Source organism: Desmodus rotundus, chromosome 13 (genome assembly GCF_022682495.2).
Source record: "Desmodus rotundus isolate HL8 chromosome 13, HLdesRot8A.1, whole genome shotgun sequence".
Classification (NCBI taxonomy): Eukaryota; Metazoa; Chordata; class Mammalia; order Chiroptera; family Phyllostomidae; genus Desmodus; species Desmodus rotundus.
The window spans coordinates 26,229,792-26,257,712 of NC_071399.1; the positions used below are offsets into that span (position 1 = coordinate 26,229,792).

General features: G+C 46.3%; 1 protein-coding gene across 2 annotated transcripts; it reads left to right on the top strand.

The window, feature by feature from the left end:
- Positions 1–814: 814 nt before the first annotated feature.
- Positions 815–27,904, top strand: HGSNAT (heparan-alpha-glucosaminide N-acetyltransferase). 2 transcript variants are annotated; one of them, XM_071220184.1, is made up of 18 exons: positions 815–1,117; positions 4,435–4,550; positions 6,735–6,871; positions 7,083–7,204; positions 9,450–9,519; positions 12,715–12,784; positions 13,436–13,545; positions 15,519–15,595; positions 16,316–16,346; positions 18,498–18,658; positions 19,780–19,895; positions 21,826–21,947; positions 22,338–22,464; positions 23,587–23,673; positions 26,011–26,088; positions 26,690–26,760; positions 26,848–26,960; positions 27,750–27,904. In XM_071220184.1, exons 1-18 carry the CDS (start codon positions 862–864, stop codon positions 27,842–27,844), a joined length of 1,959 nt encoding a protein of 652 aa, XP_071076285.1. In that variant the 5' UTR covers positions 815–861; the 3' UTR covers positions 27,845–27,904. The 2 variants fall into 2 exon arrangements, with proteins under 2 accessions (XP_071076285.1, XP_053772339.2); XM_053916364.2 differs by having other exon boundaries at positions 816–1,117; positions 27,688–27,904.
- Positions 27,905–27,921: the final 17 nt, after the last annotated feature.

Consider the following 27,921-nt stretch of genomic DNA (forward strand, 5'->3'; position numbering starts at 1 on the left):
TGTCTTGTTAGCTGTTTAGTATTTATCTTCCCCTACATGACTTTACACTTTTACTACATATTCATATATCCCTAAACACCATATAGTAGTATTTTTCTTGGCTTTACACTTTACACATAAGTTATTACGAAGGCATTTCTGCAGCTTGCATTTTCCCCTCTGCCTTGAGTTTCAACCATTTCGATACATTTAACTCTAGATCAGTACTACTGCTGTATACATTATACCACAGTTTATCCACAACTTCTACTGCCGGACATTCAGATTGTTTACAGGGTTTTGCAGTTACAAACCATTCTGCTACAACCATTATTATACATGTCCCTTTATACGTATGATCGTTTCTCCTATCATACAGCTGGGAGTGCAACTGCGGGGTCATCGTGCCTGCTTGCCTTGAACTTCATCAGAGTCTGGTAAAGCTCTTCAAAGTGGTCACACCACATGATGGCTTTTAAGTCTCATCTCTCTCTCTGGAGAGTGAACCTCTTGGGATGGGGCTCTGCCTGTGTACTCAGCCTGACATTCCAGAACAGTGGACAGAGGAACACTAACACCCATTTTTTTGTATGGTGAACGGCATACAAAATTTATAGGAATTCAGCAGAAAGTTGCTCGGGGGAGTGATCAGAGACGGGAGCAGTGACTTGTGCCCCACGGAAGGCCTGCCTTCTGGTTGTCTCCCCGACAACAAAGAGCACAGTGCAGCTGCGAGGGTATCTTGGCCCTTAGGCAGCTTCCTGGAGCCCGGCGTGGAGAGTGCTCCGGCCCCTCGGACCTTCCCGCACCAGCCGGCCCCGCCCCTCGCCCCGCCCCCCCCGGGTGACTCAGGCTCTGGTGACCGCGCTCGCCGGAGGGGCTATGACGGGCGCGTGGCCGTGCGCCGCGAAGAAGCGCAGAGCTCGGGAGCGCGGCGGCGGCGGTGGAGGAGCGGCGGCCGAGCCTGCCCCCCGGCGGGAGCGGCGGCCGGTGGAGGCGGCAGCGGGCAGCATGAGCTGGGCGCGGGCCGCGGGCCGGACCCTGGCCGCGCTGTCGCTGGTCGCGTCGGTGCTGAGCGCCACGCTGCTGGCCCCCGGCGGCTCTCTGGAGCGCGGCCCCGAGCCCGCGCCGCCGCGAGGTGAGTGCGCGCCGACGCTCCATCCCGGGCGGCTCCGCGGACCCCGCGCCCGCTCCTGCTGCCGCGCCCGCGAGGCCACGCGGCTGCCCCCGCGGCCTGCGACGCTCGCGCGAGGGCTCTCGGAGCGGCAGTTCCCCGGAACTGGCGTGTTGTTTACTCTACGCAGTGAGCGTGCAAGGGCCAGGAGTCCTGCGCGTTAGCACGCTGGCCGCTGTGCTGGCTACGCGCGGGTCTGCGGCGCGCATGGGGTGGGGGCGACCTCCGAACTGCACCCACCCAAGGCTGGAAGCGCGGGAACGCCGGGCGCCGGTCTTTCCCGGAGCCGCGGGGCAAAGAAGCCCCTCGCCCGTCCGTCCCTGAGGCTGCGGGGCGCCCAGCGTCCTTGGCGACTTTTGTCTCAGTCTGCCTTAGGTCGGGAGCCCGGTTCGTCCCCAGTGTAGAGCTGGAGGAGAGTCGGACTGGCCAGGAGGGGCGCTCCCTACTCGCGCCGCTCCGCTCGAGCCCAGTGTGGCAGTTCTTCCGCTCAAATGAAGTCCCTTCCCCCGAGGACGGAGGCTTTAGCGCTGGCCCGACACGGGGGGGGGGGGGTGAGCGGAGCCGATGCATGGGCGCCGCCCTGCCGCGTGGCTGGAATTGTGGGCTCGGGTGCGCGTCAGCCGGGGTCGGAACTGCATCGCAGAAGGCCTCGCTAGGCGCTGGGGTTACTCTCGGGAGTGGCCGGCAGCGCGGGGAGGGCGGTGATTGCGGGAGTTTAAAACTCCAAGTCCGATCTCTAGCGAACCTCCCCCCACCCCCGGCCTTCCTCAGGGGGCTTTTACTCTCGAGGCGGCGGGACGAACAGTCGAGCTTGTGGTCCTGCCGGCGGCACCCTGCAGTTTGCGGGGACGCCACTGAGCGAGGGTGGCGGTTCGCAGCCTGGAGGGGCTTGGCGGGGTTGTTTTTGCCTGGATGGGGAGTGGTTCTGCTGTGCGGTCGGGAGAGGCAGTCCGCGCATCTCTTTCCCTAACTTGTCTGGTCTCCGAACTCACCAGGGGAAATGGTGAAAAGTACAAACTCCAGAGCCTTTCTCTAGACTTCTGGAACGAGGACCCCAAGCGCTCTCCTGGCGAGGCTTCGGTCAGGGTTTGTGGGATCAGCCAGCTGTAGCAAACCCTGAGCAGGTCGGCATTTGGGGAGGGTCAGGCTGTCCGCGGGAGGGGTGAGAGTCACCCCCTCTTCTGTATCAGAACGTGGGGGTTTGGTGTCAGGGTGAAGTTGAGGTTGCCGCTCCTCCCCAATCAGAATCTTGGTGGGCTACGACGGAATAAATTTTGAGAACGCATTTTAGCTGATTACATTTTGTATGCTGCCTCCCCCACCCTCAGGCTCAATCCCTTCTCTCCTCTCCTTCCATAATTTGAGGAAACAGCCTGAGAGGTAACATAATGTGCCCAGTTCATGACTTACCGGGGACAGATTCCTACAATGCTCTTTTTTTTTTGTATTTTAGCACCAATTCATAACCATAACTATTTTAGGGAAAAAAGGTAGTTTGTAAATAGTAATTGTGTGTAGAGAGGGAGAACATGGTATTCTTAAGTGATGCACCCCAGAACCTTCACCAAGGTGTGCAGAGAGGACACCCAGAGCCACCTGGAGCCCAGGTTTGCGCTGAACAACTGACTACAGAGATTTCCATCTTCATATAGGATTTGAGGACTCAAGTTTGCTTCAAAAGAGAGAAAAAGTTGAGTACGATATGTCCTTTAAAATACGCCCAGGAGAGAGACTCCTGAGCAGAGAGCTAGCACCTGAAGTTCAATATTTGGAAATGGAATAAACGTTGAATGTACAAACAGCATCGTTACCCAGGCCTATTGAAAAGTGACTTTATTTGGTTTATTTCCTCACCAAAGCATTGTAGAGGAGGTGCAGGCGGTTATTCTTTTGTAGAAAATGCTCCTTGAGCGTTAAGCTTGGTGTTTCTAAAGTCAGCTGTGTCTGAACTTGGCAGCTTTTTCTTGAAACTGAGCATCAGGTTCAATTCCAGTGTCATATTGGATAGCTTAGGAATTGCGACCTTTATGTGTTTGAGTAATACAGACTCATTGGCTTAAAAAGAATACGCTCACATAATGGTAAGAAGTACAAAGGTGTCAGAATCCCCTGGCTTTGCACTCAGCCTCTATAGCTGTTGTTTCGACCTTGGCTGCGTATTAGAATTATTGATACTTGAGGAGTTTTGTTGTTATTTTGGGAAGGAAGTTTTAAAAATCTTGCTGGTTGGGTACAGATTCTGATTCAGTTGGTCTGAAATAGGGCTTTAGTTTGTTTGTTTTTAGCCCTGAAGGAAGCTTTCCTATTATGAAATAAGAGGTTATATTATTACTTTTCTGGTTAGTTTCCCGTGTTTTCCCTTTGCCTAGAAGCTAGGGGGTAAATTAATTTCTCCTCCATATAATAGATATAAGTGGCCCAGCTGGTCTCAATGAAGCATTTTGTTTTAATTTTAGTTAATAGCAGTTCCCTTTGTTTTTCTCCACATTTGGCAAACTTAAATTTAGAATGTGCATTTCTTGGTGGACTTCTAAAAGATTGAATAAAGTGGGGAGCTCTAAGCTTATCCTCTCTCTTACCTCCCCCAAACCTGCTGTGGAAACTAGAAGGAGATTCAGAACTCTAAACCGAAGTGATACGAAGCAGACTTTAAAGGGCACACAAGTGCCCAGGTAGGTCTGACCAGCTGCTCATCCCCACCCAGCAGGTCTGGGGTTCTGCTGGTCTCTTGCTGCCCATACCATGCTCAGAGCTGAGTAATGCGGTCAGAGAAAGTTTGGACTTTCAAATCACCCAAATTGGGTTTGAAACAGTTCAAAACATTTCACAGAAAAACTCTGTGGTTGTGGGCAATTATCTAATCCTTGTGAACCTTAATTTCTTCATCTGTAAAATGGAGAAAGTGCCTAGCTCATGAGATTGTCTTATTATCAAAATAGAAGATATGTGGAAACTATTGCACTAAATTCAGTGCCTGTCACATCTTAGCAATTGATGAATGTACACAGTCCTTTTATACACTGGGTGTCAGTGGTGTTGGCTGAGTCCTCATGTGCAGTAGAGACACCTGTACAAAGGGGATCCAAGTGTGTGTCACACGCACGTGTGTGCCTGTGTGTGTGTACACACAGAGTAAGGGACCAGAGACCCCGGAATGCGGGCATTTGAGAAGCTCTCCTGTGAAGCTGCCATTCACATGGCGTACTTTTTCTTTAACACATTTTTTAAGTGCTTTGTTTTTCTTTTATTTTTTAAACTTTTATTTTTCTAATTCTTACTAGATTTAGACAAAAAAGGGCACGTAGAGCTGAAGATGGACCAGGCTTTGCTGCTCGTCCATAATGAACTACTGGGGACTCACTTGACCGTCTACTGGAATTCTGAGCGCTGTTATCACGTGGGTATAGTGTTCGCGCTCACAACTGTGCTCACTTTGGGGGTGGTTTGAGATACCCCTGATGCTCTCACACCTGCTGTTTTATCGGTTTGGAAACAAACAGGCTGTATAAGCAGAAGAAATGTAATGAGGGAGAATGCCTAGCAATGAGCAACATTTGTTTATCTTTTCCACTACCCATTTAAAAAATCAAACAAACCAGTTACCTCATTCAGTGCTCACAGCAGTCCTGGAGAGAGGTTATACCAGGATTCCCCAGGGGTGATGCTGACATTAAGAAAAGTAAAGTGGCTTTTTCCTGGCTTACCTGGCTGTTAGTGCGGATTTATATCTCTCTGTTCTTAGGATCCTGCTTTATGTTAATCAGAAAGAAAAGGGAAAATGCAAGGCTACTGAGTGGGGATCTCAGGGCTTTGGGAAGCAAAGTATCATCATCCAAACAAAGAGAAAAAAAGAAAGCAATAAAAATGGCAACTATGTAAACTAGAAAATGAAAAAGAATTCAAGTAGGAACGAGTCAAGAAATGATATTTTAAAATAAAAGTCACACAATTGGTAATTTATTGGTAAATTTAAGAGCACAATGGAAATTAATAAAGTTAGACATTAGGATATATAACCCCTGTAATTGAAGTAATTATGAACCAATGAACAGTTACAAGCTGATAAATTCAACATTCAAAACTTGATTGATTTCCTTCAAAAGTACATGAGGATTGATTTAAGAAATTGAGAACATTAACAGATCAGCAACTGATGAAGAAATCTGGGAAGTTGTAACGAATTTCTCTACTCAAAGATAGGTAAAGTTTTCTACATTTTCAAGTAATAAGTAATTCTCAATCTACGTGAATTGACCCAAATGTAACCACCTCTCACAAACGATGCTTGATACTGGATTTGTCCTGTGGTACAGAGAGGATGTTCATCCTCAGACCTGGCAAGGATATGACCAGAAGTGCAGGCAAGCTTTTCTAGTTAATGAGGGTTCAAAAGTCTTAAATAAAATTCTACCAAGTAGGCTAAGTTAGCATATTGAAAGATTTACTTATGTTGACATGTTTATCCTTGAGGAATCTTTAGAGCTCATATGAAAAGAAAAAGATGAAATTTTAATGGGGAAAATCGAGGTTAAAGGGAGAGATAGCCAGTGCACTCTGATAGGAAGACTAAAGAGGAAGACGACAGTACTCCCAAATTCAGACATTTAACACAGTCGCTGTGAATATATCAACGGGTGCTTTATAGAATCTGCCTAAGTAATTCCCCAACTCCTATGAAAAAGTAAGTGAGCGGGGAATCAAAGGGCCGCCCAAAGGGAGAAGGGCTTTGTGGGGCTTGCGGGACCAGGTCAGATCTGTTTCGAAGCCACAGTTGTTTCTGTAGCCAGAACTCAGGAAGTGAAGGCAGGACCAAAGTAAGTGTAGGAGGCAGGAACTATTTTACACAAGAATTTAACATATTACAACTCAAACCATGGGGGAAAGAGTTTAGAGTTGTTATATACCATCTGTAAAATGCTCCAGGTGGATTCAAGTTTTAAAAAACTGCCACAAATTTAAGAAATACTAAAAAAGGCAGAATACCCATTTAAAGTAATGAAGCAATAGAAGAAATGACAAGCCAGATTAGTATAACTGTATAGAACTTTAAATGCATTTAAATGAATAAGAGCATTATGCATAGATCTTTTAAAACAATATAACATGTAAATTATAGATAGATTTACTTAAGTTACATAATTTTAAAAACTATAAATTATATAAATCACATATAAAAGATAAAAAACAAGCTTTGAAAGCAGCCTAAAAACTCACATTAAGATATTCAGTGAAATATAGTGCAGTCATTAAAAATGATAAATATGCAAACTGGATACAGTGTAGAAATATTTGTTAAATAATAAGGCAATAGAATACAAGATTCAATGTATGTTGTATTTGTTAATCATTTGGAAAATTGACCTATGAGTAAAGGTTGTTCATAGAGTTCTGTAACACATTTAGGCAGCATATAGACTTTATCTAACTTATTGAAATTTTAAAGTTTTCCATCAGTATGAAAGAAAAGTCATTTCCCTAAGTACGAAAGAAAAGAAAAAGACCTTCGGTTGGATGTTCACGTCCTCCAACCGCGGAGAGACTTTGCAGCCTCTGATGGGCGCGCCCTGCTTTTGTTCTGCAGTGCTTGCCTCAGGTGCTGGTGAACGTCTCTGGGAGTGGGAGACCCGGGAAGCCCAGCACAGCCACTGTGGCCGTAAGCACCCAGCACCGGTCCGTCCTGCAACTGAAGGACGCCTCGGAAGGGAAGGAAGTTTGTAGGTTAGTACCCGCTTCACTGTGACCTGCTGAGGTCTATTTTCTCTCTACTTTTCTTCTTCTTAGTTTTTTTTTTTTTTTTTTAGCTTCAAAATATTTTTTATATCTTTCCTGGTCTCCACCCAGGAATGCCTGTCCTTCATGACATAACCAAAATCCAACTCCTTTTTTTCCTAATCTAATCCTTTTTCTATATTTTACCTAATTTTCACAGGCTGGAATACAAATTTGGTGAATTTGGCAACTATTCTCTCTTGGTGAAGCACGCCCACAGTGGAGGCAGTGGTGCTGCCTGTGACCTGGTTGTCAATCAGAATCCAGTTGACAGCAACCTCCGTATGTATACGCTTTCTGTGGGCTCTTCAGATCTGCGTTTTCAAGCGTTTTAGTTTTTGAATGCTGTCTGCAACGCTTTGCGTAATTTAAAGCCTGGATTATAGGTTATCTGTCTCATAATTATGGTATATTTATTGTGTCAATGGTATTTAAAATACCAAGAAGATTTTGTGTATATAAAAAATTATATATCGACATAGTCTCTTGGTTGTTTAATTATGAAGCATAAATAAGCCAAAAAAGTTAATGCCGTGGAAAGAAACTGTCCAGTATCTTTCCTTGTTTGTGGGTTTAGGGTCTGGTATTTCCTGTGTGGGTCTGACGTTGACAGTCCAGAGGTCCCCTTAGGTTAAGAAGGGACCGTTCATTCTATAATAATGCCAGTGAGGAAAATCTGTCAGATAGTAAGGCCCTAGGGCATTAGAGGTACTTCCCTCAGTGAAGCTACTGAAGACTGTGGGGTCGCGTTATAAGAACATGAGAGCCTGTATGAAAGGGCCAGAGTGGGGCGATTTAAGTATTGAAAAGAAGAACCGATGTAACTGATGGAAACACATTGAATACACAAAACCCAGCGAGTTCACTGGGACACTGAAAAGAGCAAGGCCCCTCTCCCCAAGCCAAAACAAAAACGACACTTTGGTTGCCTTTGGAGGCAATAGCACACCTGATGTTAACTACCTGACGTCAGAATTGTCCGTTGAAAGGAAAGATTTAAGTATTTATCCTGTTTTAACTGTATTTTAGGATAATTCAACAGCCCTAGATGGATAGGTAAATTCTTGAGAGAAGAATGCCAGTTAATAAATGGCAGAATGACAGAATACTTTGTAACCCCAATGAAATAATTGCTGCAGGCCAAAAATCACGAGTGAGCAATGCCATCAGATGAAACGGGAACTTTACGTGGGATGGCTCTGGCTGTCACCAGCTGAACACATGCATCGGGCCCGTGGTCAGTGTTGGGGCAGCCTCTGGTGTGGTGCACTAGGAAAGACACCGCACCTCCTGTGAAGCATTCCTCCCGAAAGTTGAACTGTCTTAGCGAAGCCCTTACAGCTCACTTCCCGTGTGCAGAACGTGTGGAGGCTGGAAGAGAGTTCGGCGTCGCTGCGAGGAAGCGCGCTCACGGGTCTAGAGCAGGAGGCATTCTGACAGACGACAGCTGCCCTGGGAGTCACTCCAGGCAGGGGCTGCTCACGACTGAATGAGACTGAGGAAACAAAACAAGCAAATGCAGGATGTGAACCTCGTTAGGACCCTGATCTGAACATACTAACTACAAACACCTGGGAAATATTCATTAATTTTGTGTGACATTGTGGTTCTGCCCCAAAAGGTTTAATTTTAAGAAACACTTAAATTCCGAAATAGTTTCAGACTTCTAGAAACAGTGCAAAAAAGTGTTCCCATGTACCCTTTACCCAGCGTTTCCAAACCCCTAACCTACATCATCATAGTACAGTGATCCCTGGACAATTACTAAAACCAGGAACCTAACATTTCGATACAGTGCTGTTAACAGATCTAGACTTCTCAGTTTCCCACAGTTCCTTCTGATTTTTTTTCTGGCCAGGATCCAATCCAGGTTCCCACAGTACATTTTCCGGTGATTGTCAGGCTCCTTGCTCTCCTCTCATCTTGGCCAGTTCCTCTGTCTTTCTTTGTCTTTCTCGATCTTGGCACTTGTGAAGAGGACTGGCCAGCTCGTTTGTTGTTTGGATTAACTTGCTGTTTTCTCAAGATGAGGTGGAGGGCGTGCTGTTTGGTAGATTCCTATGGAAGTGATGTTGTGCCCTTCTCGGTGGGTCGAGTTAGGACTTACATGGTGCCAATACGAGATACAACTGAAGATGTAGGGCAGAAATCACGTGGTGTCTGGGATTTGCTTAAAAAACACGTTAGGCAAAAAAAGAAAAAGAAAAAGAAGAGAGAGTGGTAATACATAAAGCAAGAGTGACAATATTCTGATAATTCTAGAATTTAGGTGATGGGTATTTGTGGGTTTATTGTACAGTTCTCTGTATTTTTGTGTATGTTTGGTATTTTTCATAATGAAAACTGCACTCCCCTTATGAAGTGTTTTCAATTGTTTATAGGAAATTTAGCCTAAGAATACAGCTTTTCCCCTCATTTGTTTTTAATTTTTTACATTTCTCATTTACAGATTAAAAGTAATAATGTGACAGCTTTGACTCTTGGGATGATATTTTTGGTGATGACATCTTTTCTGTTACTTTTATAGCTGTGTGCATTGCGTTCCTGGTTGGTCTGGCAGCCGTCATTGCTGTGTGCTTTCTAAGGTTCCTGTTGAGGTAGGTACAGTGGGGAAAGGAGAGGGTAGAAAAAAACGTATTCAGAAAGGGCAGTTTGACCCATCAGATGCCCATCCTTCTTTGATGGAAAGAACACTTAGTGTCCACCATGGCCGGTCCAGGCGTAGGGATTCAGAAGATGATCCCTGACTTCAGGGAAACCGTAACCTAGTTCTAATGGGTCATTGCCTTCAATCCTCCCTAATGGCTGAAAACATAGAAGCAGATGCTTGAGCAATAATTTCCTGAAAGAATCTCACATCCTGTTTCATAGGGAGTAGAAGTGGGCTGCGATGATTTTAGGAGGTGGCTGCCACACTGGACTTTTCTTCCTTCTCTCTGGTTCTGAGCCCCGAGTCCACCCCTCTAGTCTGGCTTCCCAGCTCCGCCTGCCTTGGGTCTTTGGCAGCGGAGGTGGCAGAGAAGGTGCAGTACCTCCAGGCAGCAGTGGGGACTCCTTCCCTTTGTTGGTTAGCAGCTGGAGGAGGGAATTCTCTGGTTAACAGCAATTCTGGTGAGACAGAATTAGACTGGAAAAGGAAAAGAAAGTAAAATAGATCCAAGCCTGGTAAATCACCTTTCAAAGGAAAGTTCTTGTATGTTTTAAAAGGAATAAGATGGACTTTTCATGTGCTCAGCCTGTTAGGGTCTCAGAAAGGACCACAAGATTTTACTGGTGAGCCGTATCCAAGTTGGAAGAAAAAAATTAGCCTTTCAGTTTGCTGGCTTGGGGAAACCCTGCAACTTTGGGGAGTTTATGCACTTTGACCCTCTCCCTTTGTGCATCCTAGAAATAATTCCACGTATGAGAAACCTGGCTGCATATAGGGGTAGAAGAATGACTTGCTGCTCAGTAGCAAATGTGTTTTTTTTTTTAAAGATTATGTTTACTTATTTTTAGACGGGAAGGGAGGGAGAAAGAGGGAGAGAAACATCAGTGTGTGGTTGCCTCTTGCATGCCCCTTACTGGGGACCTGGCCTGCAACCCAGGCATGTGCCCTGACTGGGAATTGAACCAGTGACCCTTTGGTTCGTAGGCTGGCGCTCAATCCACTGAGCCACACCAGTCGGGCTATCTATCTGCTTTTTTAGGGACAGAGTATAATCCTAGCAGAGACATTTAACTTATTTGAATGAAGGTATTATCTTGTTAGTCATCGGTTAAGATGCAAATACTTTTCAAATTTTTTAGGATTTTTTGCATTTGGTACTTTTAATGCAAATGCATCCATTTCATCACTTTCTAAAGTAACTGGTAGCTGATATCTAGCTCTTGCAAAGGGAGGAAATACCACTCACCCACTGTGGAATTGAAACTCTCCTCTGTGTGTGATTCCGCCTTTGCAGCCTCAGGCAGAATGCTCTTGTTGGCAAAGCAAGAGGCCCTTGCTCTGGTCCCATCACTCTCCAGCCTGCCCATGACGTCCAGGGAAGTTCAGGGTTGTCTGAACCAGAAAGGATCTGAAAGAGTAGTGAAATACAGCTCCTCTCCTGTACAAAAAATTACGTGCTTTGTAAAAATTTTAACTTCTCCTTTTCACCCTTCCTTAGATGTCTCTATTTTAATGTTTTTCATGCAATAGTGATGTTATCAGTGTTGAATAAACTAGAAATAGGATTTTAGTTGTGGGGAAAAGAGGGAAGAAATTAAAAATATATGCATTGGCCCTGGCTGGTGCGGCTCAGTGGATTGAGTGCTGACCTGTGAACCAAATGGTCGCTGATTTGATTCCCAGTCAGGGCACAGGCTTGGGTTGCGGGCTGGGTCCTCAGTCGGGGGCACTTGAGAGGTGACCACACATTGGTGTTTTCCTCCCTTTCTCCTTCCCTTTCCCTCTCTAAAAATAAAATCTTAAAACATATATTTAAAAAATATATGCATTGGATATATTGATCATGTTTGGATACTGATTTGAACAATTAAATTGTGAGAAAAACAAGACAGGGAAATTGAACTGGCTATTTGATAATATTAAGGAATTTATTGATAATATTTTCCAATGGAATAAAAGTACTATAGTTATGTTTAAAAATCAAAAGATCCTGCCCCGGCTGGTGTGGCTCAGTGGATTGAGCGCCAGCCTGTGAACTGTAAAGGTCGCTGGTTCGATTCCACGTCAGGGCTCATGCCTGGGTTGCCAAGCGAGGTCCCCAGTTGGGTGCATGCAAGAAGCAACTGATTGATGTTTCTCTGCCTCTCTTTCTCCCCCCCCCCCCCGTCCCTCTAAAAATAAATAAATAAAATGTTTTTTAAAATGTGGGAAGTAGAAATCTCATCTTAGAGAAAAAGCAGTAAATATATTTATCTTTCGTTAATCATGTAAATCAGTTTAATACCATCTGGATATCTTTCGGAACTAAAGTACCTGTCCAGAAAAAAGAACCCAATATTAACTATTTGATTACTCCAAAGTTACTTCCAAACTTTCTCAGTATGCGTGTGTGCATTTTTACTTAGTTGTAATTGAGTGGGTGTAATGGGTTTTTGCTTTTTGCTTTCAATAGTTTGTATTTGTATTTCTTTGTATGCAGAGAGCCCACATTCTTATTTTATTTTCATTTTTTTAAAAAAGATTTTATTTATTTTTAGAGAGAGGGGAAACGAGGCAGAAAGAGAGGGAGAGAAACATCGATCGGTCGGCTGCGGCATGCACCCCGACTGGGGACCTGACCTGCAGCCCAGGCCAGCGCCCTGACCATGAAGTGAACTGGTGACTTTCTGCTTTTGAGCGACCCTGCCCAGCCACTGTGCCTTGCTGGTCAGGGATGTTCGTGCTATTTTAGTAGCTGCCTGTCACCCTGTCACACAGCTGTCATATCCTGTGTTTAGTCATTTTTGTCATGAGTGTGTTTGAAATGTTTTGCTATTTTAATTTTAATAGTATCATTAATAAGAATTCTGGCCCTGGGGAATAATAATTTCATTAAACCCTCACAAAAACTCTTGAATGAAGGCTCTACCTTTATTCCTATTTTTATTGATGAGGAAATGATGCTGTAAGGGTTGAACATTTAAAAATACTGCTGCTATAAACTTTGATGTCTAGTTTTGTTTCGTTAAAAAACTAAAATTTTTAATTCTTTGACTTGTATGGAATATGGAGTTTAAGTTAATATTCTGTCAGTGTGATATGCAGTCATTTTTAAAATCCTGCCAAAGAAGATAAATTTACTGAGGCTTCTCTTTCTTTACAGTTTGGATGACTTTAATAACTGGATTTCCAAAGCAATGAGTTCTCGGGAGACCGATCGCCTCATCAACTCGGTGAGTTACCGGAATGTGTCACGTGTGGTCTGGGTGGTTTTCTAGATTCTGAATTTACAGTTTCCTGTTTAATAATCTTAACTATCCAGTTTAATTAATCTTATTTATACTGTGGAAGGCCGGGTCATGTGTCCTATTTTCTCAATAAGGAGCAGCCTTCTCCCAGCTCCTGAGAAGGGCACCGTCCCCTTGTGTCTCTGCAGTGAGGCTGGGACCCAGGGCTGCCCTGTGACGCACGGTGTCGGCAGGCAGCACTGCTGATGGACGCAGCTGAGTGTCAGTATTGAATCTGTAAACGTGGCGGCCTACTGAGATGGCTAAACGTGTTATTTGTGCCAGCGCATTCATGGTGGCCATTTTCTCCACTACGGATGTAGTTCCTTGTGCGCTTCCACCAGCCGCACTCACACACCAGTTCCTTGCGGTCGTTTATCGGCACGGGTACCGCAAGCTCAGCGGAAGTCACAAAGTCAAATAAAGCGAAAAACCCAACCTCTGGATGGGATCTTTACAAAAGCAAGTTGAAGTATTGTTCAGAACGATGACCATTAACTTCCAGCTCTGTTAATTTCTCTCTAAACAGTAGAAAAATGAAATTTATTCCCTAGCATTGTGAATTGTCATTGTCCTTCTCCCCCCTTTTTCCTGAAGGAGCTGGGCTCTCCAAGCAGGGCAGGCCAGCTGGGTGACGATGCCCAATCGGAAGTGTGGCGTCCGGCTGCGGCGCCTTTACGCCTCCGCTGTGTGGACACGTTCAGGGGGTATGTGGGCTCCCTTGTAACACGGTGGGCACAGGTAGTACAAGTGGTGTGTTTACACATAAGTGCACTTTCATTGTTACAGATTTTATTGTATTTATTTTTAGAGAGAGGGGAAGTGAGGGAAACATTGATGTGAGAGAGAAGCGTCCATCAGTTGCCTCTCACACGCAACCTGCAGTCCAGGCTTGTGCCCTGACCGGGAATTGAACCAGCGACCTTTCACTTCGTGGGCAGACACCTAAACAACTGGGCCGTACTGGTCAGGGCACATAAACGTACTTTTAAGTTAAGGTAGATCTTTTACTTTGGAGGCTAGAAAGGATTTCTTGCTATAAAAATAAAGCAGCAGCCTCTCCTTCCTTGTAAACTGCCACGACAGTCTGTACACTTGTTGGAGGAGCAGTGGGACGTGACCAGACCCAGTTCCTACCGGTTTGTAGACTCTGCTGAGTCAAGGTTATTGCGTTGGGTCAAGTAGTTGTGCGTGGGGTCCGGTGCCCATCTGCATCCCTCGTGTCCTGTCACCAGCTTGACAGATGAGAAGATGTGCCAGTCTGGGAAGGAGACGCCAGACCGCAAAGGAGTCAGCCCTCACCCTTTACCACTGCTGGCAGAACAGCTGGAGCACCAGACCTTTTTGATAACAAAGCCATAGTATCATACAGTAAAAACTGTTATTATTCTTAGTTCTGGTAGAAGATTGAAGGCCAGGACCAATCTCTGAAAACAAAGTATAAAACTAATTAGCCGGAAATAAACATCTAGGTATCAGGTCTTCCATTTCTACTCACCAGGGTCTTTTAAACTCCAGTGATAACCTTATAATCCTGTCGCAGCCTCACCAGGGCTCTGAGTGCTCCTGACCTGTATACATGAAGCCAAATAATAATAACAAGAGTGATGATCTTAACAATTGCTAACAGTCTTGAGTTCGCACCATGTGCCAGGCACTGTTTTAAGTTGTCTTTTTTTAAAAAAATATTTTATTTATTTTTAGAGAGAGGGGAAGGGAGGGAAAAGAGAGGGAGGGAAACATCAATTTGTGGTTGCCTTTCACCTGGCCTACAACCTAGGCATGTGCCCTGACTGGGAATCAAGGCTAGCACTCAATCTACTGAGCCACACCAGCCAGGGCTAACTTGTCTTAATTTATTTACTCTCTTAAAAGCCCTATGAGGTATAAACTTATAATATGCCTGTTTCACAGATGAAGAAATTGAACCTCAGAGTTAAGTAACTTGCCCAAGCTTACTCAGGGACTAAGGAAGACAGCCAGGATTTGATTCTAGGCAGTTTGGCTCCAGAGTCCCCACAAATTATTCCATTAACATACTAAAGCCTTCATTCTCTGCCTCCTATAGAATTAGCATCAAACAGGAGCCTATTCAGAATCGATTTTATTGTGTTTCTCCCTCTGATTCTCATTGCTGCTTTTGGAGATAACATGTTCACAGGTGGACAGGAACTAACGTTTACTAAGTGCTGAACTTGCCACACTCTCTTCGGGGCTGTACCTACATTGTGGTCGAGAGTCCCTCTGGGAGGGGCGCGCGCTCTGTCACAGAGCGGCGCACTGAGGTAGCTGGCGAGGCCTTACGGCTCACAGGAGAGAAAGACTCAAAATTGGAACCCTCAGCTCTGAGTGTAGTGCCTTCTACTGCAGTTCTGTAACTTGAGACACCTAAATAGTTAGCACAAAATGGAGAGATTGGAAATGTTTCACTTTGTTTTCAAGCTGTATAGTTTACTGTTCGTGTACATTTTTCTTAAGACCGTATTGTGTTGGCCGTGTCGGCCACAGAGCACTTTGATGTGGGGCCCTAATTATAGTGACGAGATGTCGTCATTCGGTGCTGTTTAAGTGTCCTCTTGTATCATGACTGTGCCTCGTGAGGATACATGTGTCCCTGGCAGTGGGGCCATTCCGTGTCACCTGCGTGTGCCCTGAAAATGTGCTCTTTCTTGCTTTGCAGACTGGCTCTCATCCTCATGGTCTTCGTTAATTACGGAGGAGGAAAGTATTGGTATTTCAAACACGCAAGTTGGAATGGTAAGTCCTTCGCTATTGTTGCTTAAGTAGGACCCCTTCAGAGAACGGGGGGGGGGGGGGGGGGCAGGAGAATCACTCAGTACCCCCAGGGGATCCAGAGCCGAGTCCCCCGGCAGCCTCCTCAGAGCCACTGAGCTCCTGCCCCACATAGAATGACCTTTCGATTATTTTGTTGTTACATTCTTTTGTGTCCTGTGGCTCTGTAATGCTTCGCTATGATAACACGCAGACTCCGAAGGTCTTTGCTGCAGGACTGTGGGGCTCTGCAGAAGATGCTGAGAACTTAGTTGTAAATGGTCCGTGTCATGTTCTAGACGTGCCTTTCAGTGCAGCCACATGCACGCCTTCTGGGACTCTCGGTCCTCCCTGGGGTGCCCTTGGCCTGAGGTTGGTCTGAGTGGTGCTGAGTGACATCACTGAGTCTGCCTTAGTGGTTGGCTGGACAGTGGGTTTGGAGTAGCGCTGCTTAAAGGTAACAGACTTGTCCACACACTTCTAGTTTCGTTCCCCCGGGCCCAGCTGTGCTCTCAGACAACGCTCTAGGCCCAGTAACAGGTGGCAGAGTGTCTGCCACAGGTGGCCTAGAAGTGTCTTGTGTCTGTTCCTTCGCAGGATTTTCCTTGGACTCTCAGTTTACTTTCCTTATTTATCAGAACTTAATGGGGCCATTCTAGGTTTAGGAAGTGTTTCCCTTCCCTCCCGCTCTGTGTTTTTCTGCAGGACTGACGGTGGCTGACCTCGTGTTCCCATGGTGAGTTGGCAGTCTGCCACCAGCTCTTCTGTAGGTCGTCTCCAGGTTTTTCTTTTCGGCTGATGCTGGGGCCTCTCTCTGAGACCAGCCTTGAATTGTGGGTCACAGCCTGCGTTACTCACAGGCCTCCGCTGTGTGAGCTCCTTCCAGAAGTTGTGGTACCGAATCATGCGTATGCTTGGCACACTGCTTCTCTGAGGCAAGCACGTACGTATGAGAGATGAGTGATGTCAGAGGGAGCGTTTCGTCAGTGTGCACGTGACGCACAAGGTCCTGGGATCCTGTAGGAAATTATAAGTTCTGCGTAAATACCACCGATCCTGAAAATCAGTGTGAAAATCATTTCTAACAGAAACACGGTGTGTTGGTATCAGGGAATTCCGAGAAGTAGGTAGCAGGGCAACGGTTCTCTGAGTTAACATGGAGAGTGAGACTGGAGCAAGCAAACGCTGCCGTTAATCTCGTTGCGGGGCCCTGCCTTCCTGCCCAACGTGGAATTTGCGTCTCCGCTGTGACACCTGGAGCAGCTGGGCCCCATCAGTAGGAGTCATCCTGGCTGTTGGTTCATGTCTTTGGCCCCTTGTGTTTCATCACTAACATGAACTCAGGGCTTTTTGGGGGCAGGGGCTGGGGAGTCCTTTTTTGAGGTAAGTTTGGGTAGGAGGAACTTTTGCAAGCCCACAGGCCTGGTAATTATTTGCGCATCTTCTCTGTGAGGTTCCCTCTGGAAAAGTGGCCTGGCCCCTGATACCAGAGGCTCTTATCTGATCACGTGACCCCCAGAGGCAGCCGGGGGACAGCAAGGAACAGCGCAGCAAGAGCAGACTCATCTCTGTTAACTCTTTGCCAAATAACTAGAAAAATTACTATTCTGACTTTTTAAAAAAGAGGTACTTTTGTATGGTGAGAGAAAGGAAAGAAGAGTGCGTGGCTCAGACAAAAATCAGAAAAAATAAAAGCTTTTATTACTCTTTCAGGAGCAAGAGTGAAGTTAGAAATGATTGAAATATGTGGTCTCTTTCTCAAGGACTTTGAGGGTGTGTTGAGCTATGTGGATGATAGCATCTTCATCATCATTTCTCTGTGATAATTAAATGGGGCGGTTGTCCTTGGACATTGCACTCAGCACTGAGGAGTGTCCTCTTGTAGGGGGCTCCACCTGCTGGGCCCCCGGTTGCCACGGATGAGAATAAGTCTACCAAGACGTGATCTGCTTGGGGAGGAAAGGTGGCCGATCTGTCAAAGGAGAAGGGCTAGGAGACTTTTTCTCAGTGGGCTTTTATTGGGTTTATTTGCTTAGGAATACAGGGCATATACGAAAAGCTCATCAATCATTGTCAGGTGGTAATGATCAAACAATAAGTAACATTTAAAGAACTATGAGGGCTTATTCTGAGTCAGGGTCAGATAGCTAAAGGGCCATAAAACTTTGGGGAAACAAACTCATTTCATTCTTGGACCCTTATCAGAAAATTGAGGACATTCTTAGCAAAGCAGGTTTCACAGGATTTTATGCATTCTTTCTTAGGCCTGATTGCCCTGGGGAACCGCCCTCTGTCATTGTTTCAGGCTTAAGTCAGGCAGGGGAATAAGGCGGCCAAGAGATTAGGGGACTTCTTGCAGACAGAATGAAGACTCAGGCTATGTCAAAGCTGAGGGGTGAGGGTCCTTCACCCCCTTTTCCTATAGCCCCCCAAGTCCTTGCCTGATGACCCCATCGTGACCATGCCTGGCTTAGGTCATTCCTCCCTTCAGGAATCTTACCCATCATTGGCTAACCGGTCATCTGCTCTGGGCCAAGCAGAGTGAAGTAAAGGGGGCAGAGGCAGCACCCCGGCCAGGGAGATAAGCTTTGTCTCCTCAGTGGCCTATGGTCCCGAGGTCTCTCACTCAGCCTTAGCCATGGGGGTTACAGCTTCTGAAACCAGGCAGGGCGGTTCCCAACATCCTCTAAGACAGGCCTGGAAGGCGCACAAACCTGATAGCCCAGCAGGGCCACATTCTGATGTTTCCTCCACTGTTAACCCAGCACCATGTCAGGGATTGGCTACTGTAAAAAAAGTCACGTTACTTCTCTTTTAGGAGACTGTAAACTATTAATGGTGTATAGACAAAAAAATCGACTGTGTAATAATAGGGTTTTTTTTTTAGGTTTGTATTTATTATGGGATCCTCCATTTTTCTGTCAATGAGTTCCGTACTACAACGGGGATGTTCGAAATTCAGGCTGCTGGGGAAGGTTGCGTGGAGGAGTTTCCTGTTAATCTGTATAGGAGTTATCGTTGTGAACCCCAATTATTGCCTGGGTCCATGTAAGTATTTTTCCCCTCTGTTAGTATATATTCAGGTTGAAATATAGAAACTACATGTTGTAATTCGAAAGACATGTAATTCCTCCATCTCAAGGACCTGCAAAAAGAATAGTTATTAGAAAAGTATATATAATGCTTGTATAATCTGGGCCATTATTGTTGTTACACTGGACATTTAGACCTGGGAGGAGCCTGCAAGATGACCCAAACCCATCTCTTGCCACAAGAGACTGAAGTGCTTTCTCCAGGTTAGCTGAGTGTAGTGAGGGGCAGGGTGGGACCGGACCAGGTCACTGGGTTCTCAGACCCTGCCCTCCTGCCCCCTTGGTTTTATCAGCTTTCACAATAAGACTGTCGTGTGGTGGTTCAAGAATTCACCTTTGTCACCACCAGTATGCTAGCTGGGCGGCTGGGAAGGAATGGCGTCTCTGTCATTGTTTTAGCGGTGTGAGTGAGATGGGAAAGCTGAAGGAAGGATGTACGGTAAATCCTGTGTTTGGGACCTGGTGTCAGAATTGAGGAAGGCGGTGGTTGCTGTCCTCAAGGACGCAAGTATCTAGACGCCAGACATAGGAACCCACCGACCAGAAGCACTGAGCCTTTAGGCATTGAGGGGGGCAGAGGTCCCTTCCATTTGGGTCATAAGGGAAGGTGCCACATAAAGTTGATCCAGGGGATCTCCAAAAGGGGGCCACTGCCCACAGGACAATACATTGTAGGGTCCGTTTTCGGGTTCACATTTCCAGGGACACAGTCACGTAGCCCATGGGGCAGAGGGAGTCTGTCGGGGCCCGTGCTGGGACTACAAGTGGATGTACGAGTTGAATCCATACTGTTAGGAGAAAGGGCCAGGAGATGAGCTCTCAGGGCCGGGGTAGTCCTTGCTTCATGCCCACACCCGAGGGGACACTTCGGTTTTCATCCCAGCCTCCCAGCTGGCCGGCCAGCTTCCCGCCGTGAGTTAAGCCGTGTCTCCTGACCATATGTAGTATTTCCATGTCTGAGACCCTAAAGAAGACTCAGGTGCCATACGGGTGTGTCTCCCCCTTAGAGAAGGTCATGTTGTCTGGGGTGGAATGGGAAATGCCAGCTAACATTCGCCGAACTTGTGCCTCCTGCAGTGTCTTGGGATAAGATGCGGCTCCCGGGCGTGCTCCAGCGACTGGGGGTGACCTACTTCGTGGTGGCCGTGTTAGAGCTCCTCTTCGCAAAGCCTGTGCCTGAACGTGGTGCCTGGGTGAGCGAGCAGGAAATAGCACGGTGTAGTCTGGGGGGCTTTCTTTAGTTCTGAGTGCAGTACTGTGCTTCAGTAGGCTCTTTAATGCTGTAACATTCTTTTTCTCTGCAGTTATTTTTATTTAGTCTTTATATCAGTAATTTTTTTCTTGTGGCAAATAAAAAACACATGAGATCTACTCTCCTAACACATTTTTAAGTGTCCTGTAATCAGATGCATTTGGATGGTGTTAACATAATATCACCATCCTCTAGTTTGCTAGTTTAGGCTCTTTCATTGTCCTTGTGGTGTAAGATAGATTTTTAAAAACTTACATAACACATCAATATCTATTCAAAAGGCCGCAAAGGTTCACCTTGGAGGACAAGTGCCAGGCTAGGGTGTGGGGGAGTGACTGTGTCCTTGGCTGTTTCTTCTTCGTGAGAACTGTGTGGGTCACTTCTCTGGTGATTCCTTTCTGTCTTCCTGTAAGTTGCTGAATTTATCGTGGTGACAGCGATTTCTTTTTCCCTAATGGAGGTAAAATTTCAGGTGGGAGTGTTTAAGCCCTTCCATTTGGGGTCCTACTAAATAATAAATTAATAAAGCTGCACCTGTTTCTAGCTTCTTTCTGTGCATGTAATTAACAAATTCATCATCTAATCCCAAATTCTCTTGGTTGCTCAGTTACATGTTTTTGAAGTGTGTTTAATTGTTCCTTTACCTCTTCTGCCCTCCCTGTGGCCTGTCTGTCCCCTCCATTGTAGATTTCCTTAATGTGCAGTGAGACCAGACGTGTGCAGGTGAACGTGGGTGTGGTTAGCCACGTGAGGGACCTCAGGGACTGTGGAGGCTTGTCTGGGGTCTGTCATGGACCACCACACTGGAGCAAGGGGTTGGGTGGGACCCCGAGAATAGGTGGGTTACACCCTTTTTCCTTTAACCAGAATAGTTGCAAAAGTTTAAATTTCATTTTTCTTTTTTTTTAAGATTTTTATTTATTTTTAGAGAGAGCGGAAGAGAAGGAGAAAGAGAGGGAGGGAAACATCAATGTGTGGTTCCCTCTCATGTGGCCCCCACTGGGGACCTGGCCTGCATGTGCCCTGACTGGGAACTGAACTGGCAACCCTTTGGTTCACAGTCCGTGCTCAATCCACTGAGCTATACCAGCCAGGTTCATTTTTCTTCTAAAACATTTCTTCTTTAACTTCTTTTTTAGAATAGCTTTATTGAGTTATGTTTCACATACCAGAAAACTGACATGTTTGATGTGTACAATTTAGTGATATTTAATGATAGAGTTGTGCATGCATCATCCCTATCTCATTCTAGAACATTCTCACTACCCCCAAAGAGACCATGGTGCTCACTACTAGCCACTTTGTCCCCTTGCAAGTCCCCCAGCGCAGCCCAGTCTACTTTCTGTCTTCTATAGATTTGCTGATTTGGGACGTTTCATATAAATGGCATTACATAGCATGTGGCTTTTGTGTCTGGCTTCTTTCACTTAGCACAATATCTTTCAAGGTTTTTCCGTGTGGTGCCCTGTATTAGTGGTTGACTCTTTGGTGAGTAGCATTCCGTTTTGTAAATGTGCCACATTTTGTATCCCCGCATCAGTCGCTGGGCATTTGACTCGTTTCCACTTTTTGGCTATTCTGCAGTTTAACGATTCTGTGCACATTTGTGTCCAAGTTCTGTGTGAACACCGGTTTTCATTCCTCTTGGGTACAGGAGCGGAATTGTCCACTGATCTCTTTTATTTAGTGTTTCACAGAGAGGGAGCATCTAGGTCACAGAATATGAATGAAATAAACTTGCACGGATGTTTGTATGGCTACAGTCAAGGCCAAGAGAAGAATCACAGGGGCTTTTCCAAGTACATGTACTGCGTGTCAGTTCTCCTTCTACTCGCATTTAGTTTACGTGTGTTTTTATACCCCTCACTCAGGAGGGAAGATGCTCTTCTCTGCAGGACATCATGTCTAGCTGGCCCCAGTGGCTGTTCATCCTGATGCTGGAGAGCATTTGGCTGGCCTTGACGTTCTTCCTCCCTGTTCCTGGGTGCCCCACGTGAGTGTCCCCATGTCGGTTATCCTTTTCTGCATGTCCTTTTCTGCTGAGTCGGACCTCGTGGGGCTCTACTTTCACATTTCCCAAGTCAAAGGATTCCTCGTTCACTCTTTCTTCTCCTGTGAGGCCTATTTTATTTGGGGAGGAAACTTGGGTGAGTATCCAGAGGAGCGTCTGTGTGAGGTTTTTATTCAGGGTCAGTTTGAATGGAAGTTGCCAAACCTTAACATGTCGGGGGCAGTCGAGTCAAAGAGCATTGGTGCTGGAGGCAGGGGGCGGGTCCTAGGCCTGTATGGGTTTGAGGGTCTTTGTTAGGCTGCCTACACAGCCAGTGTGTACTCTTACCCCTCTGGCATCTTGTCAGTTAAGTGTGTGTTCTCACTCCCCCAGCGGCTACCTCGGCCCTGGCGGCATTGGAGACCTGGGGAAGTACCCAAATTGTACTGGAGGGGCTGCTGGCTACATCGACCGCCTGCTTCTGGGAGAGGATCACATTTATCAGCACCCTTCCTCGACCGTGAGTGACTAGGCCTTGCGCTCAGAACGGAACACGCAGGAGCTCTGAAGGGAAGGGAGACAGGGCTGGCCAACTTCCAGTCGTGTCCATTGAATAAACTGTGATGGGAACCGGTCTTTATTTGAAAAAGGGACTGACTGTAGTGCCTTGACTGTTCATCGTGGGGCAGCACGTAAACATTACTTTGGGTCTTAAAGTGAGGGTACCTTGTATCAACGTGTGGCATGGTGCTTCTCTGTGTCTCAGGCCGGATTTCCTGGCAGCTGACGCTGAGGCAGAGATTCAGGTGCTGGAGGTCTGTCAGGTGGGCAGCCCTCAGGGATCGACGCCTGCTGGGGAGTGAACGGCAGAGGGAGTCCCCAAACTGTGCTGCAGTCCAGCAAAGGCCTCAGCTGATCTCCTGGGGAGGGGGGTGGCCCTTCGGAGTTGTTCTGAATTGAACGGAGGGATCTGGCCCTTGTATCCCTGGCTGGGGGGGGACTGCCCCCAGCAAGGGGTATGACTCCTGGATAGGCAGCTCTCTCCAGTCAAGGGCAAATCCAGAAGAGGGTCTTGGCTGAGAGCTGTTGGCCATTAACCCTTCTTGCAGCTGAGGAATAAAGGCTTTAGTCCTGAAAGGGGTGGGGGAGGGCGATATTTGGGTGGTACATTAATATAGCATCCACCACACTATTTCCAAATTTCTACACTTCCCACAATACCTTTTATAATAAAATGATACAGATGTATTGAATATAATTTGTCTTAAGAGAAGATAGGAAGCTGATGATGTTACTGTAGGGCTAACCACAGAGAATAAAGTGGGAAATGATGAGGGCGTTGTACCTAGTGTGAAGCTGGTTCCAGATGTGTCATGTTGCTGAGTGGCCGGGAGGCCAAGTGGCCGCGCTGGACCACGGCGCAGCCGTGGTCTCTGCATTCCTTTCTGAAGTGCCACACGGCACACACTTTCTTGGCCAGAACTATTCTGCTTATAAGGTCCACAAGATGGCAGTGAATTTCTGCAGTAAAAACGAGGCACGCCAAACATTGCAGGGTATTATGGTTTGTGGTTGGTCTGCGGGCTGTTTGTGTGCGTTTTTGTGGTCACTGAGTGCCGCCTTCTTGTCCTGTTCTCTTCAGGTGCTTTATCACACCAGGGTGGCCTATGACCCGGAAGGAATCCTAGGGACCATCAACTCCATTGTGATGGCATTTTTAGGAGTTCAGGTATTTGTACACTTCATTAGGAGACTCTTTCTGACAGCGTCTGATTGCTGATTCACCACTAATTCAAAAACTATTTCATTAAAGTAAATACTTGGAATATCACCTTCTGTGTATTACAGGTCTAGTAAATTCTGTTTACATTTGACAGGTTGTCAAAACTAAAAGTCACTAAAATTCAGCACATTCAAATAATTAGGTATGATTTCTATATTCTGAAAGTAAATTCTTATTTTTCTCATGGCTTGTCTTAGAAACGGGCACAGCAGTTTCTGCATAAAAGACTCCTTGCTGGACTGGGCAGTGTTTGGGTACTGGTGATGCTAGGAAGTCACAGGTCACATCTCCTTTTTCCTTTATTTTTTCTTTTTAATTGATTCAGAGAGAGAGAAGAAATGTGAGAGAGAGAAACATAAATTTGTTGTTCCACTTATTTATACCTTCACTTATATGTTGCCTGACCGGGAATTGAACCCACAACCTTGGTGTATCAGGACGACGCTCTAACCAACTGAGTTACCAGCCAGGGCTCCTGTCATCTTTCTTTTGTGTATGCTTCTCATGGTTTCAAGTTATGCATTTGTAAAAATATTTTTAAATTTATTTATTTGTTTGTAGGGAGAGGGGAAGGGAGGGAGAAAGAGAAGGAAAGAAAACATCGATGTGCGAGAGAAACATTGATCAGTAGCCTCTCGATTGGCTGCCTCTAGCACGCCTCCAAACAGGGACCTGGCCCACAACCCTGGCACGTGCCCTGAATGGGAATCAAATGGGTGACCTTTGGGTTCGCAGGATGACCCCCAACCCCCTGAGCCACACCAGCCAGGGCTCAAGTTGTGCACATTTTATGACAAAGTCAATACAGGGTATTCTTGGTTGATCTCACATGTTAGATTCTGAACAGCCTAGAGTAGATTTTTCTTCCTGAAGTTCTCCTTATTGGTATTTGAGATCGTTACCTGAGGGGCGCTAACTGGGAGAAGAAACACGTGCCAAGCAGCGCTCCTCTGTGACGATGAAAACACTCTATCTGGTCTCCTGGTGCTGCTGGGCACTTCAGCTGTGCTAGTGTGCCGGGGAGCTGAATTTGAAATTGTGTGTATGTTTAATTTGAAGCAGTTGCGTGAGGCTAGTGGCTCCTGTATCGGACAGTGCAGGTCCTGTATACATTTTGGTGGTTAAATCATTTCACGTTTAGGAACGTTGCCTTTATCTCGGTAGCACTTGCGTGGTGTACGTTGTGCTTGCGATTAACTGCTGCACCTGCTCTCCAGGTGAGTCTGCCTGCGGAGCAGCCTGGCGTCGCGGCTCGGAGTGCCGACATGGCGAGCACTGTCTAGGTCTGGGCCCCGCTCTGCCCCTGGCTGGCCGGGTGGCCTTGGGCATGGGGTTTGACCCCTCTGTGCTGCAGTAGCACCTACTTCGTAAGTGTTGAGAGGATAAGATAGCTTAATGAACGTGAAGTTCTAAGAACTAGCACGTAGAAAACATAAATTTAGCTATTTTTATAAATTATTAACACTTGCATTTGGTCTGATGTTTTCAGAAATTAATCCCTAATTTGGGAGGATTCTTTTTTTTTCTGTTTTTTTTTTTTTTTTTTTTTTTAAGATTTTATTTATTTATTTTTAGAGAGAAGGGAAGGGAGAGAGAGAGACAGGGAGTGAAACATCAATGTGTGGTTGCTTCTCATGCGCCCCCAACTGGGGACCTGGCCTGCAACCCAGGCATGTGCCCTGACGGGGAGTCAGAGGGGTGAGCCTTCAGTTTACTGGCCGGGGCTCAATCCACTGAGCTACACCGGCCAGGGCTGGGAGGATTCTTATGCAAAGTTCAGATTTTACTCTTTTTAAACTGTTTCCCTGCCCTGTCCCTCTTTTATACCACTGCCAGACTGGACCATCTGGGAGGCCAGTCTGATAGGGTGTCCCTTGGTACTGTTTTGGGGGAAAAAAGTGACTTTCCTTGGCTCCCTATCACCTATGGGAGAAAGTGCTTCTCAGAATTACAAGTCAACCTGCCTGTCACCTCCTGGCCCTCCCCACCCTCCAGCCTTTCTCGATGACCTACAGCACCTGAAGGATGCCCTTCCTGCTTTGCACGCCTGCCTTCCACTCTGTGGCACTTACTTTCTAACGTCTTTCTCCCAGCAGGTGGCCCCACGTGCCTCTTGGTCTCCACTAGTCCAGGGCGGGGATAACAGTGCCTTTCCTCTTTGTGATCCCAGTGTCTAGCCGTGTGCTGGCAGATGAGCCAGTTGAGCGATTAAGATAATGGATGGATATGAAATAAGAATTACCTTAGGTGATTCTCTTGGTCATACCATATTTTCTTTTCCAGGCAGGAAAAATACTCTTGTATTACAAAGAGCAGACCAAAGACATTCTGATCAGATTCACTGCCTGGTGTTGTTTTCTAGTGAGTAACTGACATTCCCCCCCAAAATGCCTTTTCTTCACACATACAAATTTAAAAGAAAAAAAAGTTTAGCAACACTGGTACATCAGCAGTCACCAGAGGTAGCATTCTTCACTGGAATAACAGAGAGGAACAAACCTTTACACCTAAATTCTCAGGTTCATTTTTTAAGGGAAATATTGTTATAAATAAGTCAGCCAGCCAGGAACGCGTGCAGAAAGAGAACCGAGGTTTGGGTCTTGGTGGGGAGCCGCACTGGAAAGGCCAGGCAGATGGTAACCGGCTTCCAGATTTACAGGGGACAGAGGGGTTGTGAGGCTGACTGTGCTCTTCGCCCCTGACCTTGCACTCACATGTCCTCCCGGGATTCACTCATTTATCCTCATTTATCGCTTAGCTTTCCTTCAACTCAGAGGGATGCTGAAAAGGTGCTTTTAGAAAATACTGTTAGTCACGCGCCTTAAAAACTTTCTCCAGTTAAAAGAATATGACACAATTTTCAGCTTGCCCGCAAACAATTAAAAAACTAATATTTTTCAGATTTAAAACAATTGTTTTTTGAGACATAACAAAACTTTAACATCTTTCTCTCCCATGATAGGGGCTTATTTCTGTTGGTTTGACGAAAATTTCTGAAAATGAAGGCTTTATTCCAGTAAACAAAAATCTCTGGTAGGTACAGGAAACTGAGTCATTTCCATGTTTGTGAGGTCCGCGGTGCTCTCGGGAGCCCTGGAACAGCTTGTTCCCCTCCCCTAGGTCCATCTCATATGTCACCACGCTGAGCTCCTTCGCCTTCTTCATTCTGCTCATCCTCTACCCCATTGTGGATGTGAAGGGTATGTGGACAGGAACCCCGTTCTTTTACCCAGGTAAGCTGCCTCCAGCCCCAAACAAAGTTGATGGTAGTGACCAACCAGACTGGCCCAGAGAGACCTGCTGAGCACGCCCAGTGCTGGGGCCTCGAGCCACAGCCCTGGTGGCATGTTCCTACTGTGCGGGCTGAGGGAGAAGGCAGCGGCGGCCACGCGGCCCCGGGCCGTGCAGCACGCACTGGCCTGCTCCAAAGAGGTCCACCTGTTTTACCTACGTACTCTGGTGTTTGCTGTTGATACCTCAGGCAACGATTCGGGGAATGTCATTCAGTTTCTGATGTTTCAGGAATGCGGCATACTTTCTGCCTTAATGTTAGCGCACTGCCTTACAGATGATACATGAGAAATAGCAAGAGACAATACCAAGAGATAAACAGAGTCGTGTACCTGTAGCTCCATGGCAGACTAGGTAACTCCAACGGCTCATTTCAGCCTGTGATCCCAGTGTTAGTTACTGTCTGTGGACCTACTTTCTGGGAGAAAGTGTAAGTCAATAATTTTGGCTTTCCTTTCAGCTTTAGCACTCAGGAATTAACACTGTTAGGAGTGTTTTCTAATAATTTTTGATACAGTTTACACTTGAGTATCTAAGATACACACCACTTACTGTTGGCACTAGAAGTGCGTGCTTTCGGTTTTTCACGGCTCTAAAGTCCAATGTCCAGAACTGAGGGGACGAGCAGAGGTGACATAGGAAGGCAGGATCGTCTGTGTCCCTCTGCAGGAATGAATTCTATTCTGGTGTACGTTGGCCACGAGGTGTTCAGGAACTACTTCCCCTTCCAGTGGAGGCTGCAGGACAACCAGTCACACAAAGAGCACCTCGTCCAGAACATCGTCGCCACCGCGCTCTGGGTGCTCATTGCTTACGTTCTCTATAAAAAGAAGGTTTTTTGGAAAATCTGATCGCTCCAGCCGAAGCATGTTGCTGGCAGACCCTGGTGAGCCTGGGGGGCGT

Coding starts and splice junctions, on each gene's coding strand:
- HGSNAT (XM_053916364.2), top strand. CDS start 862: ATGACGGGCGCGTGGCCGTGCGCCGCGAAGAAGCGCAGAGCTCGGGAG. Junction 15,596..16,315: donor CAAACACGCAAGTTGGAATG/GTAAGTCCTTCG, acceptor GTTTTTCTGCAG/GACTGACGGTGGCTGACCTC. Junction 21,948..22,337: donor CCTGTTCCTGGGTGCCCCAC/GTGAGTGTCCCC, acceptor TCACTCCCCCAG/CGGCTACCTCGGCCCTGGCG.